The sequence below is a fragment of the Schistocerca gregaria genome, chromosome 2 (assembly GCF_023897955.1).
Source record: "Schistocerca gregaria isolate iqSchGreg1 chromosome 2, iqSchGreg1.2, whole genome shotgun sequence".
In the NCBI taxonomy this organism is placed as follows: Eukaryota; Metazoa; Arthropoda; class Insecta; order Orthoptera; family Acrididae; genus Schistocerca; species Schistocerca gregaria.
In genome coordinates, this window is record NC_064921.1 from 899,604,232 (window position 1) to 899,621,234 (window position 17,003).

A 17,003-nucleotide genomic window follows, 5' to 3' on the forward strand; every position below is an offset into this window, starting at 1 on the left:
GAAAAGTGGGAGTGGGCGTACGGTTCCGACTGACGGAGATATTCTTGTATGGTAGCAGGAATTTATGCTTCGTTTTACAACGCAAACATGCTGAGAGTATACAGTGTCTTGAACCGGTGCCTAATTAGTAGAAAGTAACTGTTGGATATCTGGCATAATAGCCACTTTAAGTGTTCCTGTTAGGATACGTGTGCACTGTGTTAAGTTCTCGGTCGAAAGTAGCTCGTACCGTGAATTAGTCAAGGGGGATACCCCGTATTTTCTGCGCGGAGAGGAGTGTTGTCGGTTGTGCCAGTGTCTGCCACGAGACGGTCAAATGGGTTGCGAGAAGCGGGATTTGCACCGCGGGCGGGTCTAGTAGCCAGGGGCAGGCTGGCGTATGGCGCGGCGCCTGTGATGCGGGCTGGGTCGCGGTCGAGCCTGTTGCAGCTGCTGGCGCTGCTGCTGTGGCAGCTGTCGGGCCCTGCCGGGGGCGTCCCGGCCCCCGGGGGCGTCGTCGGGGGCGGCGGCGTCGGCACCGGTGTCGGGGGCGGGCCCCTGCCCGTCCTGGGCGTGGGCCAGGCGCCCGTCATGTCGACGCGCATCGTGCAGACGCGCTACGGCAAACTGCAGGGCCTCGTGCTGCCCATGGAACACGCGCGCCACCTGCGACCCGTGGAGGTGTTCCTGGGAATCCCGTACGCGACGCCACCCGTGCGCTCCAACCGTTTCAGCCCGACGCGCACGCCGTCGCCGTGGGAAGGTGTGCGCATCGCCGACACGCTGGGCCCCGTCTGCCCGCAGAAGCTGCCCGACATCAGCAACGAGACGGCGGCCCTCGAGAGAATGCCCAAGGGCCGCCTCGAGTACCTCAAGAGGCTGCTGCCACACCTCAAGAACCAGAGCGAAGACTGCCTCTACCTCAACATCTATGCTCCAGTACAAGGTAAGTGGCCATAGACTGCAATTAATGGTTACAGTTTTATGTGGAAAACAACAGAAATTTTCACTGATTCTGAGACGTCACAGGCTTTGCTTGTGATAAGAAAATTCCTATCTACAGGGTGTCCAGAAAAGGAGACCCTGATTTCAAAATTAAATATCTCGAAAACAAAGATCATTAGACGAATACAGTACACGGTATGTTTATTGTGTAAGCTGTAAGAAGTTTATACAGCAGTTTGAAATAATAGTTACAAAAGCTGCTTACAGATGGCGCTGTACCTTTACAGCTCATATCAGCATAAATAAGTAAAATAATCGTATGAAAACAATCTTTGCAAACAATCACATCACAATGTTTTCAAAATGTTCACAATTGACGCTACAGAGGTGGCGCAAACGAAGAATGAAATTCGCCATCTCATTTCGTAGTGTCTCAACCGAAATGATACACATGCCACAGAGATCGCCGATTCAAGCTCGTCCAGCGTGGCGGGATGCTTCGGGTAGACCATGTCTTTCACTGTGCTCCACAAAAAAAGTCACAGGGAGTCAAATCCGGCGAATATGGAGGCCAGTCCAAGCCTGCACCAGTAAATTTCGGATATTCCAAAGCAATGAATCGATTCCCGAAGTATTCCTCACGAAAGCGAAACACTTGTTCGCTCCGACGTGCTCGGGCTCCATCTTGCATAATTCATTGAGTACCTCGTCGATCCTGTAACGCTTGCTGTGTTGTTGTTGTTGCTGTGGTTTTCTTCAGTCCTGAGACTGGTTTGATGCAGCTCTCCATTGTACTGTATCCTCTGCAAGCTTCTTCATCTCCCAGTACTTACTATAACCTACATCCTTCCGAATCTGCTTAGTGTATTCATCTCTTGGTCTCCATCTACGATTTTTCCCCTCCACGCAGCCCTTCAGTACTAAATTGGCGATCCCATGATGCCTCAGAATATGTCCTACCAATCGGTCCCTTCTTCTTGTCAAGTTGTGCCACAAACTCCTCTCATCCCCTATTCTATTCAATACCTCCTCATTAGTTACGTGATCTAAACATCTAATCTTTAGCATTCTTCTGTAGCACCACATTTCGAAAGCTTCTATTCACTTCTTGTCCAAACTATTTATCTTCCATGTTTCACTTCCATACATGGCTACACTCCATACAAATACCTTCAGAAACGACTTCCTGACACTTAAATCTATATTCGATGTTAACAAATTTCTCTTCTTCAGAAACTCTTTCCTTGCCAATGACAGTGTATATTTTATATCCTCTCTACTTCGACCATCATCAGTTATTTTGCTCCCCAAATATCAAAACTCCTTTACTACTTTAAGTGTCGCATTTCCTAATCTAATTCCCTCACCATCGCCCGACTCAATTCGACTACATTCCATTATCCTCGTTTTACTTTTGTTGATGTTCATCTTATATCCTCCTTTAAAGACACTGTCCATTCCGTTCAACTGCTCTTACAGGTCCTTTGCTGTCTGTGACAGAATTACAATATCATCGGCGGACATCAACGTTTTTATTACTTCTCCATGGACTTTAATACCTAATCCGAATTTTTCTTTTGTTTCCTTTACTGCTTGCTCAATATACATATTGAATAACATCGGGGAGAGGCTACAACCCTGTCTCACTCCCTTCCCAACCGCTGAATCCCTTTCATGTCCCTCGACTCTTATAACTGCCATCTGGTTTCTGTACAAATTGTAAATAGCCTTTCGTTCGCTATATTTTACCCCTGCCACCTTTAGAATTTGAAAGAGAGTATTCCAGTCGACATTGTCAAAAGCTTTCTCTAAGTCTACAAATGCTACAAATGTAGGTTTGCCTTTCCTTAATCTATTTTCTAAGATAAGTCGTAGGGTCAGCATTGCCTCACGTGTTCCAACATCTCTGCGGAATCCAAACTGATCTTCGCCGAGGTCGGCTTCTACCAGGTTTTCCATTCGTCTGTAAAGAATTCTCGTTAGTGTTTTGCAGCTGTGACTTATTAAACTGATAGTTCGGTAATTTTCACATCTGACAACACCTGCTTTCTTTGGGATTGGAATTATTATATTCTTCTTGAAATCTGAGGGTCTTTCGCCTGTCTCATACATCTTGCTCACTAGATGGTAGAGTTTTGTCAGAACTGGCTCTCCCAAGGCTGTCAGTAGTTCCAATGGAATCTTGTCTATTCTCGGGGCCTTGTTTCGACTCAGGTCTTTCAGTGCTCTGTGAAACTCTTCACGCAATATCATATGTCCCATTTCATCTCCATCTACATCCTCTTCCATTTCCATAAAATTCTCCTCAAGTACATCGCCCTTGTGTTGATCCTCTATATACTCCTTCCACCTTTCTGCTCTCCCTTCTTCGCTTACAACGATAAAGGGTTATTAAATGTTTGCTACACCAACTGTTCATGTTCTGTCTCTAAAACATTGTCAAATAGATGAGGCACTAATGTGCGAGGCAGCGGAAAGTCTTGTAGGAGGAGACCAGACAATAAGGTCATCGGTCTCGTAGGATTAGGGAAGGAAGTCGGCCGTGCCCTTTCAAAGGAATCGCCCAGTATTTGCCTAGAGAGATTTAGGGAAATCACGGAAAAATTAAATCAGGATTGCAGGACGCGTGATTGAACCGTCGTCCTCCCGCATGCGAGTCCAGTGTGCTTGCCACTGCGCCACCTCGCTTGGTGGAAACTCGGGGTTGAAACCAAAATACACAGAGTAACTCGACAAATGTTCGTGGTCCATACCAGTAGTGTGCGGTATGGGACACGAGCGTTGAATGAATTACTCTGTATACTGCGGTTTCAACCTTTACTTGCTGATGCATCGCTCATCTCGTCCGTCACAAGTCTGGTAATGTTCCAGACCAACAACGGTCAGTATTGCCTCACGTTTTACAATATTTATACGGAATCCAAACTGATCTTCTTCGAGGTCGGCTTCTACTAGTTTTTCCATTCGTCTGTAAATTCATTTACTGCATTTTTATATTTTCTCCTTTCATCAGTTAAATTCAATATTTCTTCTGATACCCAAGGATTTCTACGAGCCCTCGTCTTTTTACCTACTTGATCCTCTGCTGCCTTCACTACTTCATCCCTCAGAGCTACCCATTTTTCTTCTACTGTATTTCTTTCCCCCATTCCTGTCAATTGTTCCCTTATGCTCTCCCTGAACCTCTGTACAACCTCTGGTTCTTTCAGTTCATCCAGGTCCCATATCCTTAAATTCCCACCTATTTGCAGCTTCTTCAGTTTCAATCTACAGTTCATAACCAACACATTGTGGTCAAGGTCCACAGCTGCCTCTGGAAATGTCTTACAATTTAAAAGTTGGTTCCTAAATCTCTGCCTTAGCATTATATAATCTATCTGATACCTTCTAGTATCTCCAGGATTCTTCCATGTATACAACCTTCTTTTATGGTTCTTGAACCATGTATTAGCTATGATTAAGTTATGCTCTGTGCAAAATTCTACCAGACGGCTTCCTCTTTCATTTCTCTCCCCCAATCCATATTCACCTATTATGTTTCCTTCTCTCCCTTTTCCTACTCTCGAATCCCAGTCACCCATGACTATTAAATTTTCGTCTCCCTTCACTACCTGAATAATTTCTTCTGTCTCATGATACATTTCATCATCTTCATCATCTGCAGAGCTAGTAGGCATATAAACTTGTACTACTGTAGTAAGCATGGGCTTCGTGTCTGTCTTGGCGACAACAATGCCTTCACTATGCTGTTGGTACTAGCTCACCCGCACCCCTATTTTTTATTCATTATTAAACCTACTCCTGCATTACCCCTATTTGATTTTGTATTTATAACCCTGTATTCACCTGACCAAAAGTCTTGTTCCTCCTGTCACCGAACTTCACTAATTCCCACGATATCTAACTTTAACTAATCCATTTCCCTTTTTAAATTTTCTAACCTCCCTGCCCGATTAAGTGATCTGACATTCCACGCTCCGATCCGTAGAACGCCAGTTATCTTTCTCTTGATAACGATGTAGTAGAGTTAGTCCCCGCCCGGAGATCCGAATGGGGAACTATTTTACCTCCGGAATATTTTACCCAAGAGGACGCCATCATCATTTAACCATACAGTAAAGCTGCATGCCATCGGGAAAAATTACGGTTGTAGTTTCCCCTTGCTTTCAGCCGTTTGCAGTACCAGCACAGCAAGGCTGTTCTGGTTAGTGTTGCAAGGCCAGATCAGTCAATCATCGAGACTGTTGCCGCTGCAACTACTGAAAAGGCTGCTGTCCCTCTTCAGGAACCAGACGTTTGTCTGGCCTCTCAACAGATACCCCTCCGTTGTGGTTGCACCTACGGTACGGCTATCTGTATCGCTGAGGCACGCAAGCCTCCCCACCAACGGCCAGGTCCATGGTTCATGGGGGTAGGGCACTTGCTATGTGGCGACAAATTGTTCCAAAATTGCAACGTAACGGGCACCAGTGACCGTTTGTCGAATGAAAAGCTGCCAATAATACCTCTTTAGGAGAATACAGGGGTTTCGATTCACACCAATATGGCTTTTCGGAACCCCAAAATCGCCAGTTTTGCTTATTCACGTATCCATTCTGGTGGAAGCGTGCTTCATCTGTAAACCAGATGCAGCCAACATCAAATCCTTCACTATGAATCATTGTGAGCATCTGATTAGCAAAGACAACCGTTTGTTGCACAGCTCATACTGGTATGGCCTGGTGCGTTTGAATTTTGAATGGAAACATGTGTAGGCTCTTTCTGAGTATCTTCTGCGTGCTGGAACGCTTCAAACCAGTCTCAGATGCAATTCTACGGACGGATGACATTGGATTTCGCTGAATAATTCCAGAAACTGTGGCGATATTTTCAGGCTTAACTGCGGTTTGCTTGTGGGCTTCGGGCTTCGGATCACTATTTATACTAGGCATTACGTATGGCGATTACAGCGCCATCTGTTAGCAGCTTTTGTAACTATTATTTCAGACTGCTGTATAATCTTCTTCAAGCTTTCGCAATAAACATACTGTTTACTGCATACCTCTATCGATCTTTGTTTTCGAGATATTTAATTTTGAAATCAGGGAGTCCTTTTCTGGACACCCTGTACCTCACATCAAAGATATGACGCACAGTGGTGAGCCCAGCTGCATTATACGGCACCGATTGTTGGCCCTCACCTACAAGTGTTGAGCCCTCTTTACTAAAATGTAGACTTTCACGGCCGGAAATATCATATCCATTATAATTATCCGGGCTGTTATGCCGTGGTCGGTGGATGAATACAGTGTCAATCCCCAACGTTTCGTCTCCGACTGCGGGTGACATCTTCAAGGAGGTCTGTAGCTCGATGGAAGGTCCAACACCCCCACTGGCTCGCTACTGACTGCCGTTAAATTCCGAGCCTGCTCGCTCCCGCGCCGCGACGTGACGTCACGTGTTTTGAAAACGTCAGTGCCACTGGCCGCTGTCCGTTGCCGTCGATCGCCGTTGCCATCACCCAGTAGTGGACGGGTGGTACACATCTTCTTTAACACCGGCATCCGTATACCGATTAATTTCACGCTCTCCTCCTTTCGACTTAAATTATTAGTGTGTTTAGCGATTTCGATTGCCTCCATGTAGAGCCTTTCGCAATATGTGGGTACCACTAAAAGAACTGTTTCTAAATGTTTGGAAGAGCACAAGTGCATTTGTAAAAGAGGAGAAATGGAACGATCAGCTGTTGCGGAGCGTGCTTTCCAGCCAGGGAACCACCATATTCGTTTCGAGGAGACGCAAGTACTAGTGGCCACAAGATGATATTACGAAAGGCTCTACAGGGAGGCAATCGAAATCGCTAAACACCCTAATAATTTCAATCGAAAGGAGGAGGGCGTGAAATTAAACGGTATATGGATGCCGGTGTTTAAGAAGATGTGTACCAACCGTCCACTACGGCGATCGACGGCAACGGACAGCGGCCAATTGCACTGACGTTTTCAAAACACATGACGTCACGCCGCGGCGCGGGAGCGCCCGGACTCGGAATGTAGCGGTAGTCAGTAGCGAGCCAGTGTGTGTGTATGTGTGTTGGACCTTCCATCGAGCTGCAGACCCCATTGAAGATGTCTCCCGCAGTCGGAGACTAAACATTGGGAATTGACACAGAATTCATCAACCGACCACGGCATAACAGCCCGGATAATTATAATGGACATGAGCCCTCTTTACATGTCATGGAAATGCAAATACTGAGATCATTAGACATCTCTTTGCACTACCATACAAACAATACAACGTTCTGACAACCAGTTGGAGTGAATACAGTCAATGAGAAGAGCCAAGAACAATGATTCGGTTGGTATCGAAGCATCATACAGGTACCAATCAGTTCAATCATTAGCTCAGTCAATCATCTCATTATCGAAGGCAGAGAGCGTGGAAGACCTAAACTGCGCCGGCAGATCTAAGATGGCAGAACATAAATCCACAAGAAACATTGGACCTTAAAAAACAGTAATAAAGGTGTGATAGAAAGTCACATACGAGTCTTAATGACATTCCTAGCAAATATGAGTAAAACTGTAGTTAAGTCGGCTAGGTCCTGTAAAATGTCATACAGCGCTTGAAGAATTAATTTGTTTATCATGAAGTACACATGACGCGTTTTGAAATTATTTCTGTCTTCTTAAATCCGGGCGCAAAGGCAGCACAAAGACAAGAGCGTTACCAGTTGTGCACTTATGATGAGTCCACAGACTACCTCCTCGTAATAAATAGTGTGCATTGACCAAAAAGCGTACCCTGTTCCAACAGGAAGGCGCAGGAAAGAAGAAGAAGAAGAGCTGCAGTTTTCATAAAATAGTTTATTACGTAAATATCACGTAATTACTACAAATCCTCACATTACTAATTTCAGCACAATATTTCCAGCTTCAGGTGATATAATTAATCGACCAAAAGTTTTATCGTAACGTATAAACTCTAGTTAAATACATCAAGATGAAACTGTTTATGGATTAATTATCACCTGTGAAGATGTGAATATTGCGCTGAAACGAGTACGCTGAATATTTATAATAATTAGGTGATTTTGACGTACTAAATTATGCTACGAACTCTTGTGTAGTCACATGCTTTTTACAAAACAATAGTTTCGCTCTCTAGTATTTGTACTCGTATAAGCGAGGATACCTATTGCAGTTTTAACTCCAAGTCACTGACCCAGTAATTTTTAAAGAATCAGAAACTCTGTAAATATATTATTTACAATGAGAGTTGATTTCGCGTCTGTGGTTAAAATACCAGATACTTTTTTACTGATACAGCGACCATTCACTATATAATCCTTTTTAATGCACTTTTATTCTCCCATTTATTGCAGCTTTCAAATCACAACAGTATCATCCTGAGATAGTGGGTACTTCCAATACTTTTCCCTCATACCGGATCCCGCTAGTCATAAAATACTGGGACTTTGGGTTTTTTGTTACATACACTTTTGTACAGCACATTAAAACGAACGTATCACAACCGGTTTGAAAACACAGCATTTAGACGCACATGGTTTAAGAACTTTGGTAGACATATTCGACTTACATGAGAAGATGAAGATACATATGATGTTATGACACTAAACGTGCGAGTATAAGAGCATGTATATAGTTAGTTTAAGTCTTTTTATTGCGTCTGGATGACTAAACAAACTACTTTTTCTTGTGCAGTACGCTCCAACCCTCACGACTCTTCGGGTGTGTCAATCCAACCACTCTGTTCTTATAGTCTTAATGTTATTTGATTACTTACTTATTTCTTTAACCTCAAGGTGTGAGTGCATATAAATACTCTTTCGCAAACTCATAAATAAAAAGTTGAGTATTGTATAAAGAAATAAATTACATAACTAACGTAATACCAGGGAGGAAATTCCAAACATGATAAGAAGGAAAAATCAGATCGTTAAGAGTTGTTTCTGTGAGAATCAGACGCTAGAGATGCAATTGTGGCACCTAAGTGATCAAGAATCTTGCCTAGATACGGGAGATCTAATATGTATAACTAACGGGAGACGCAGAGCATGTAGTCAGCAATCTAGCTGTCAATGTTTCGTGTATCTGGCCTTACACAATTTATATAAATTTTAGGAGCGTCCTCACGATTCGGAACTAGCGAAAACTTGCACGAAAAGTTAGATATTTATAAACGCTCATTTTTAGCGCTCAAAAGCAGTGAAACATTTTGCATCTTATAGTATGTACATTACGTTATATGATCTACATTTGGAAAGTCTGTAGAAATAATACGACCACCGTCAACTGTGTAATTTAGGGTCTTACTGCAACAGCAAGCAGTTTATTTATACACTGTCGTCTTCAGCATAATTTTAGCCAACTGTGAGAATCCGAACTGTACGCAGTGCACTTTGAATACCAGAAAATGTACGAGGCTGCATTTTATTGTTTTTTCGGCTTATCATGGGAATCTGTAACAGAGGTCTCGTACAATCCTGAGTAAACGATATGGTGCAGTTTTTGTCGATTTATGAATCACAATGACATTCGATGTTGACCTATGAGTGAAGAAGATGGTGTAGTTAAAACTTACCTTTCAAAAAGTCCAAATCGAGATCTCTTTGTATTTGGTAACAAGTTTATGTTACATAAATTTCTTCACAACAGTTTTTATTAAATAGGGTATTACGTAAAATGGCAATGTGCTCCGATATGAATGAAAAATTTTTGTGTAAGCTGAAAGTGCAACTTAGGCAGAGAGGGCGGGAATTACTCAGTCTATAGTCCAGTTACTGAGTCGTCACAAACATTTCGTCTCCAAGATTATTGATTCCTACTAAAATGTGTTATATCGTCTATACTGCCAACGATGCGGCCTCATCGTGCTTATCCATTATCCTAACCTTTTTAAATCTAAATGGTCCGAAGATGGTGATTTAATTTTAAACATTTACCAAATACATATCCATTGCTATTTCAATTATTTTAATGCCAATTTTAACAAACAATCGCTCTTGTACGATATTGCAGTGCCTGTGTTGTTAAGAACATTCAGACGTACACGCATGTCCAAAGGAGCTGTCATCAAGCACATAAAATGTATTCTCAGTTGTGAATACGAACGACCAGCAGCTGTACTAGAGAACGACGACAGTGAAAATTCGTGCCGGACCGGAACTCGAACCCAGATTACTCGCTTTACGCTGGCGGGTCCCTTAACCTCTTTGGCTATCCATACACCACTGATGGCCAAACTCCATATGTCGTCGTTCCTGTGTCACAGCCTGTACTCGAACACACATTAAGCAGTTCCCTCACAGTGGGGGACATTTTAATTGAAATATCCAGAATAAATTTTCATTGGCGTCAATCCCTTAAACTGCGAATATGTTTCATGTTCCTTGGGCATTACAATTATAATTAATGAAGTTATTTAACGATGATTTAACTATTTACCTTTTTAGTATTCATGGGGCTACGTATTAGCAAAGTAAATAACAATCGATTCTAGATATAAAAGATTTCTACATGTACCGTAGAAAAAGGGAATCTAAGCGTGTGTGTTTTGATGCTACAGAGTGATATTGAAAATTAAATAGAAGATAAGAAGAGGATCTTGGTAAAATCGGAGAGTGGAGGCACACGTAGGAAACACTGACAAGAAGATGGGACAGGACGACAGGTTATGGAGACATCAAAAAATAACTAAAACGGTACTTGAGGGAACTGTAGAGGGTAAAAATGTAGAGCTTATCCAACTAATAACTCAATACGTTAGGTGCAAGTGGTGCAGAAGGTGCCACTGACACTCTCAGATGACGAGAGTGTCACAGGAGAGGAACTAATGGCGAACTGATTCAAAGCAATCAAAAGACTGATGACCAGAATAAAAGAGTGTTCGCAAAGTGGTTTTCTAATTACCGACAAAGGTCAATAACGCGGTAGGGATTTTTGCTGCTTGGGGTTATCATGAGCCTCTCCTGATCTACCATTACTCTCTACGAGAGAAGAAGACAGTTCCTTCACTTTGTCCAGCATGTTGTCGAAGCTGTGAGAGGGCTAGGTAACTCAATGTTAGTGATTAAACGGAACATCCGGAAATTAAGTTACACTGTCGAGTATGAACTGTTACTTGAAAAGCATTTGCTTGGAAATAGCGGACAATTTATACAGAATTTTTCGTTGGGGTAAATTAACCACAAACGAACTATAAAATATAGTAAGTATAACAGGTTGCAAAGTATAAAATAGTGTGAAGCTACACTGAAAAAGTAAATTAATCCTTCTACCTAGAATGTCAGTAAAAGCGAAAAGTGGACGTAGGTGAATTAAACATTTCTCAACTAAATAGTAGTAATAATATCGAATATTCATATGAATATCAGGCATTGATTGCTAAAATTACACAAATACATTTGGATATGTTTTTGAGTTAGGTGTGGGTAACGGGAGTCAGGAAATAGACGAATGCAGAATGGTAGATATTAAGTGGGATGAGGAACTATGAAATTAGACGTTATTAGACAAGAGCATAACCATTGGTGATCTTATTCCCCTAAGTCCACAATGCTGTAGTTTCTCCAAAGACACAGAGTGCTGCACTTATTGAAACACGTCTGTTAAATCAAAGAAGATACAAGTGGCCGCAAATTACTGCCAGTGGCTCAGACCGAAAAGAGTTAAGTGCAACAAGACAATTGTTGTCAAGTCATCTACAGTCATCGAACTATACGTTACCAGCATGTCATAAGGAATGTCATAGCAAGAGATATCAGATTAATTTTATCCTGCTCGTAAAGTTTCGATGAAGTTTGAGGACCGCAAGAAGTAATTATCTGCCGACAAAGCGAGAGCCACTCTGGGAACTATCAAATCCTCGTTTATCAAATTGTTTTTTCAGCAAACACTCTCGCGAAAAACAGTGGGAAGCTCTTTGTTCACTTTTCAGCTACATATTAATGACCTCCTGGAGTAGTTGCGGTAAAAAGTGATTTATAGGACTAATACCATCTAGACATCTATTGGAAGCAAGAAAATGAGGTTGTAATTTTTCTCTCACGGGAGTATATTAAATTCAAGATAAACCCTTGAAGTGTAAGAACCTAATAACAAATATTACCTCTAAATTAAATATTCCAGTAATTAACAATTACTTTTGATGTTTAACTTTCGGTTTGGTTTCCCTTGCTGTTACGTTATCATGAATTGACCACTTAGAAATAGTTTGAAGCAACACACATTACAATTACGCAGCAAGTTGTTTACTTTTTAATTTTAGAAATGCTTTAAAAGAGGAAAGTTAACACATTATATTGTATCAGTATCTGTCACATTCTCTTATGTATCACAGCTATGACAGAAGTACTGCTTGCAAGAAACCATTGTGGGACTTCTTTATTTCCTCCGCAATGTGTCTCACGAACACGCACGTATAGTGCGATAAAACCTAAAGGATCGTACAAATGAAATTACCTGTAACGTTGAAGTCTACATTATCATCAGCAACTTCAATGACTAGGTCCTTTTGCCTTTTCTGCTCCCACAGCTGTTCACACAGTCTCTTTAAGCGATGTCCAGCTTTCCTCTTTCCTACTGTGTGAAAGAGTATTGAAGCTTTAGTTATCCTATTATTAAACATACGTTGGACACGATATTTGCAGTTCAATCTGTACTTTTTCAATTGTAGCTGAAAAGGGTTCTACATTTAGTTCTTGTCTAAAATTGAATTTTTTATGGCTGAGTAATGAATATAGTGCTACAAAGTGGGGTAACTTATCTGATATTAGGGTTCAACACGATCTACTACTCAGTAGCAGCGACAAGGCGATTACTTTTCAAAGTCTAATTAATGTTTCCTTCCATATGGTATGTTTGAATGTACGCTGTATTGCTCTCCATAAATGTCTGAAACCGTCCTGTTTAAGCTCTACACTATCCGACTTCGAAAATTTAAAATTACAACCAAGGTATTTAAACCCTCTTATTCATACAGTTACCTCCCTTCGTACAACAACTTTAGCCCTTAAAGTTTCCAATCCTTGAAATACCACAGTATTTTTGTTATCTATGGAAATTCTCACTCTGTATTTAACGGAAATTTGAGACATGTTACGCGTAATAATTACTACCTTCCTTCCGATTTTCCAATTATAAGCTAATGCTAATTGTCAGCAAACAGAAGCACATAAGCGTTATGAAAATTAAAATTATCAGTTCTTAATGTATCTGAGAAATGGAACACACGTTCAAGAATACTTCAACTCAGTAAAGGCAGGGCAATAATTACCAATCAAACACAAAGTCTGGCTTGTAATTTCCAACAGATTTTATTTAACAGTTGTGTGACAACAGAAAGCTGCTTTTACTCAAGAATAATACACATAATTGCCGTAGAATTTGAATCATTAAAAAATGGTTCAAATGGCTCTGAGCACCATGGGACTTTACATCTGAGGTCATCAGTCCCCTGGAACTTAAAACTACTTAAACCTTACTAACCTAAGGACATCACAAACATCCGTGCCCGAGGCAGGATTCGAAACTTCATTATCAATCCATAAACATTCAAAGTAGTTTAACCGTTCATTGCGGGATACTGTATTTAGTTCTAAAGTATCACGTTCTTGTTTATTCGAGTGCTTCATGCGATTGTACATTTTATTTTTAGTGAAGTCTTTTGAAGACAATTTAGTGGAATCAGTACGTCGATGTGAACTTTTAACGTATGTTTCTCACGAGGAGGTATGCTAAATGCAACATTAAGTTGCAAAAATCTTGAGGTCACAAACATTGTTAAAAAATCAGTGTAAAAATCACAAAGAGTTAGTATGAATTGTGATATTAGGCTAATATGTGGGTGGATGATAACTTTAACTGACAGCCTCTCAAATCGTTTGTGGTATTGCACTGTACTTCGATAGGTAATGCAGTGGTGTTATTTGTCCTCAGGTTTTTTGTATCATGCTAGTTATTGAGAGATGACTCCTGTCTGGATGTTCCGTACTTCGTTATGTAAGAGGAGTGGCAGTAACGATAGCTCTCCAGGTGTCCACAAAGTGCGTAAAACTCGATACAAAACGCGTATAGCGCTTGCCAGGGTATCCCTGCCCAGTGAAGTCGAAAATCAAGATCAAATAAATACGAAGCATACAAAAATAAATAAAAAAGGAGTTCTAAATACCATAAATTACATTTTAAGTTTGTCTCGAAACCTGGCAGAAAATGCAAAGACATTTTTCTCGCATATAATGAATGGTAGCGGCAAGACTCAGTCAGTGTCTTTCCTGTGTGATAGCAATGGAGATACTATCAATGACAGTAATGATAAACATAGGCCTCTGATATACTTTCGCCAAAGAAGACGAAGTAAACATTCCAGGATTCGAATCAAGATCAGCTGGAAATAACAGCTGCCAACTAAAGTAACATAGAGGTAGATATCCTCGAAACAGCGAAGCTACTTAAATCACTTAAGCAAGTGTTCGGGTCCAGACTGCATAACAATTATGTTCCTTTCAGAGTACGCTGATGCAATAGCTCAATATTTAACAATCGCATACAACTGCTGTCTGACGGAAGATCCTTATACAAAGACTGACACGTTGCCCAGATTACACCTATATTCAATAAAGTCGGTAGGAGTAATACACTGAATTGCAGACCCACATCATTAACGTTGACATGCAAAAGGATACTGGAACATATATTTGTGTTCGAACATTATGAATCACCTCGAAGAGAACTGTCTATTGACACACAGTCAGCACAGATATACAAACCCTCGTTCTTGTCAAACACAACTAGCTCATTACTAACAACAAGTGTTGAGTGCTGTTGACAAGGGATTTATAATTGATTCCGTATGTTTACATCTCCAGGAAGCTTTCGACACCGCACCTCACAAGCGCCTTGTAATCAAATTGCTTGCTTATGGAGTAACATCTGAATTATGTGACTGGGTACATGATTTCCAATCAGAGAGATCACACGCTTGAAGGTCTCTCCGGCATGTAGCTGGGTTGACTGGTCGTTGTTGAACGAATTTTCGACGGCGTAACGTGCCATCATCATCAGGTTACTACTGTTGACTGACGTCCTAGGCCCAAGGGTGGTGTGGTATATATACCTGTCGCCTCTCCCCTCCACTGACTCCACGTATGGACCGAGGGATGTGCAGGCCGCGGTGGTGGGGGTGGCTTGCGCTGACGAGATGACTGATGGGCGTCAGTACACGTGCCGCCTTCGGCGGTTGTGGTGCCCCGTTTCCGCTGCTCCTGCAGAACTTTTATTGCTCGATTCCACGCTTGGCTGAGTTGAAATCCGTTGTCCTTGTTAATACGGTTCTCGTGCAGCCGTATTTCAATTGCTTCCGTGTATACACAGCCCCAAAAGCGGGAAGTGTTGTGCAGGACTTCTGTGTTCTCGTATTCCATACGGTGATTTGTCTCGAGGCAATGTTCTGAGATGGCAGGTTTTGTAGGCTGTTGGAGATCGGTGTGCCGTTTGTGTTCAGTACACCTTTCCTCGATGGTGCGAATGGTTTGCCCCACATATGCTTTCCCCCACTCGCACGGTATGAAATAAACTCCAGATTTCCGGAATCCCAAATCGTCCTTCACTGTCCCTGCAAGGGACTCGATCGTTGGCGGCGGGCGGTTGACGCATTTGATGTTATGGCGTCCTAGAATCCTGCCTATTTTCCCAGATACGTTGCCCGCATATGGTATGTAGGCTGTCGCTTTCTGTGGATCATCATCAGGAGTCGGCTGTGGTGTGTTCTTCTGCTTGAAGGCGCGTCGAATTTGGCGGTCACTATAGCCGTTCTTCTGGAACACATCCTTGAGGTGATCTAGTTCCAGTTTTAAGTTTTCTTCGTCGGAGATCACACGGGCTCTGTGAACCAATGTCTTTCGTACTCCTTCTCTTTGTGACGGGTGATGACAGCTGGAGGCGTGAAGGTATAGATCCGTGTGGGTTGCCTTCCGGTAGACGCTGTGTCCTAGTGTTCCATCAGGCTTTTTCCGTACCAGAACATCCAAGAATGGTAGCTGCCCGTTTTTCTCCACCTTCATGGTAAACTGAATTTAGGGGTGGATAGAGTTCAGATATTGTAAGAACAGTTGGAGCATCTCTTCCCCTTGAGGCCAAATGATGAAAGTGTCGTCAACATATCTGTAGAAGACAGATGGTTTTAGTGGTGCTGATTGTAACGCTTTCTCCTCAAATTCTTCCATGTACATGTTGGCCACCACGGGTGACAGAGGGCTACCCATAGGTACGCCGTCTGTCTCTTCGTAGTAATGTCCGTCAAAAAGAAAATACGTCGACGTGAGCACAAAGTTAAATACTTTCGTGAATGTGGGCCCAAATTTCTTCTCAATAAGATCCAGCGAATCCTTGAGTGGAACTCTCGTGAAAAGTGACACAGCATCGAAACCTACCATAAGATCTGAGCTGGCCAACTTGAGTTTCCCCAAACGTTCCACAAACTGAGCCGCGTTTTTGATGTGGTGCTCCCATTTGCCAACCAATGGACTCAATACTGCGGTCAAGTGTTTGGCAAGCTGGTATGCTGGCGCTCCTATAGTGCGCACTATCGGTCTCAGAGGAGTGCCCATCTTGTGTACCTTTGGCAGTCCGTAGAGTCTTGGTGGTGCAGCAGCACGCGGCGGAAGTTTCTTCGCTGTCTCTTCTGTAAAGGTACTTCGAAGAAGTTCAGTCGTCTTGCGCTGTATCCGACTGGTTGGATCCGTCGTCATCTTCCTGTAAGCAGGGTCGTCCAGGATCTTGTACATTTTCTCTTTGTATTCTTCCATCGTTAGTAGAACGGTTATGTTCCCCTTATCCGCTGGGAGGACGACAATGCCTGGATCGTCACGCAGAGAACGCAGCGCGGCCCTTTCCGGTCTGGAGATGTTGTGTTACCGCTGCGCGGCCCTGGCGAGTATGCGGCACGTTTCCCGTCATAACTCCGCCGCGTAGGGTGGCAGCTTGGAGGCGACTTGTTCCACTCCGCTCATGATTTCTTCGACAGGGATTGCTGCTGGTGTTGGAGCAAAGTTTAAGCCTTTTTCTAGGACGGACAAC

At 42.5% G+C, this 17,003-nt stretch overlaps 1 protein-coding gene across 1 annotated transcript; it reads left to right on the forward strand.

Annotated features, from left to right (window-relative positions):
• The first annotated feature begins 396 nt into the window (after nucleotides 1–396).
• Nucleotides 397–939, forward strand: LOC126336040 (neuroligin-2-like). Its single transcript, XM_049999519.1, has one exon. It carries the CDS (start codon nucleotides 397–399, stop codon nucleotides 937–939), a length of 543 nt encoding a protein of 180 aa, XP_049855476.1.
• Nucleotides 940–17,003: the final 16,064 nt, after the last annotated feature.

Coding starts and splice junctions, on each gene's coding strand:
- LOC126336040 (XM_049999519.1), top strand. CDS start 397: ATGCGGGCTGGGTCGCGGTCGAGCCTGTTGCAGCTGCTGGCGCTGCTG.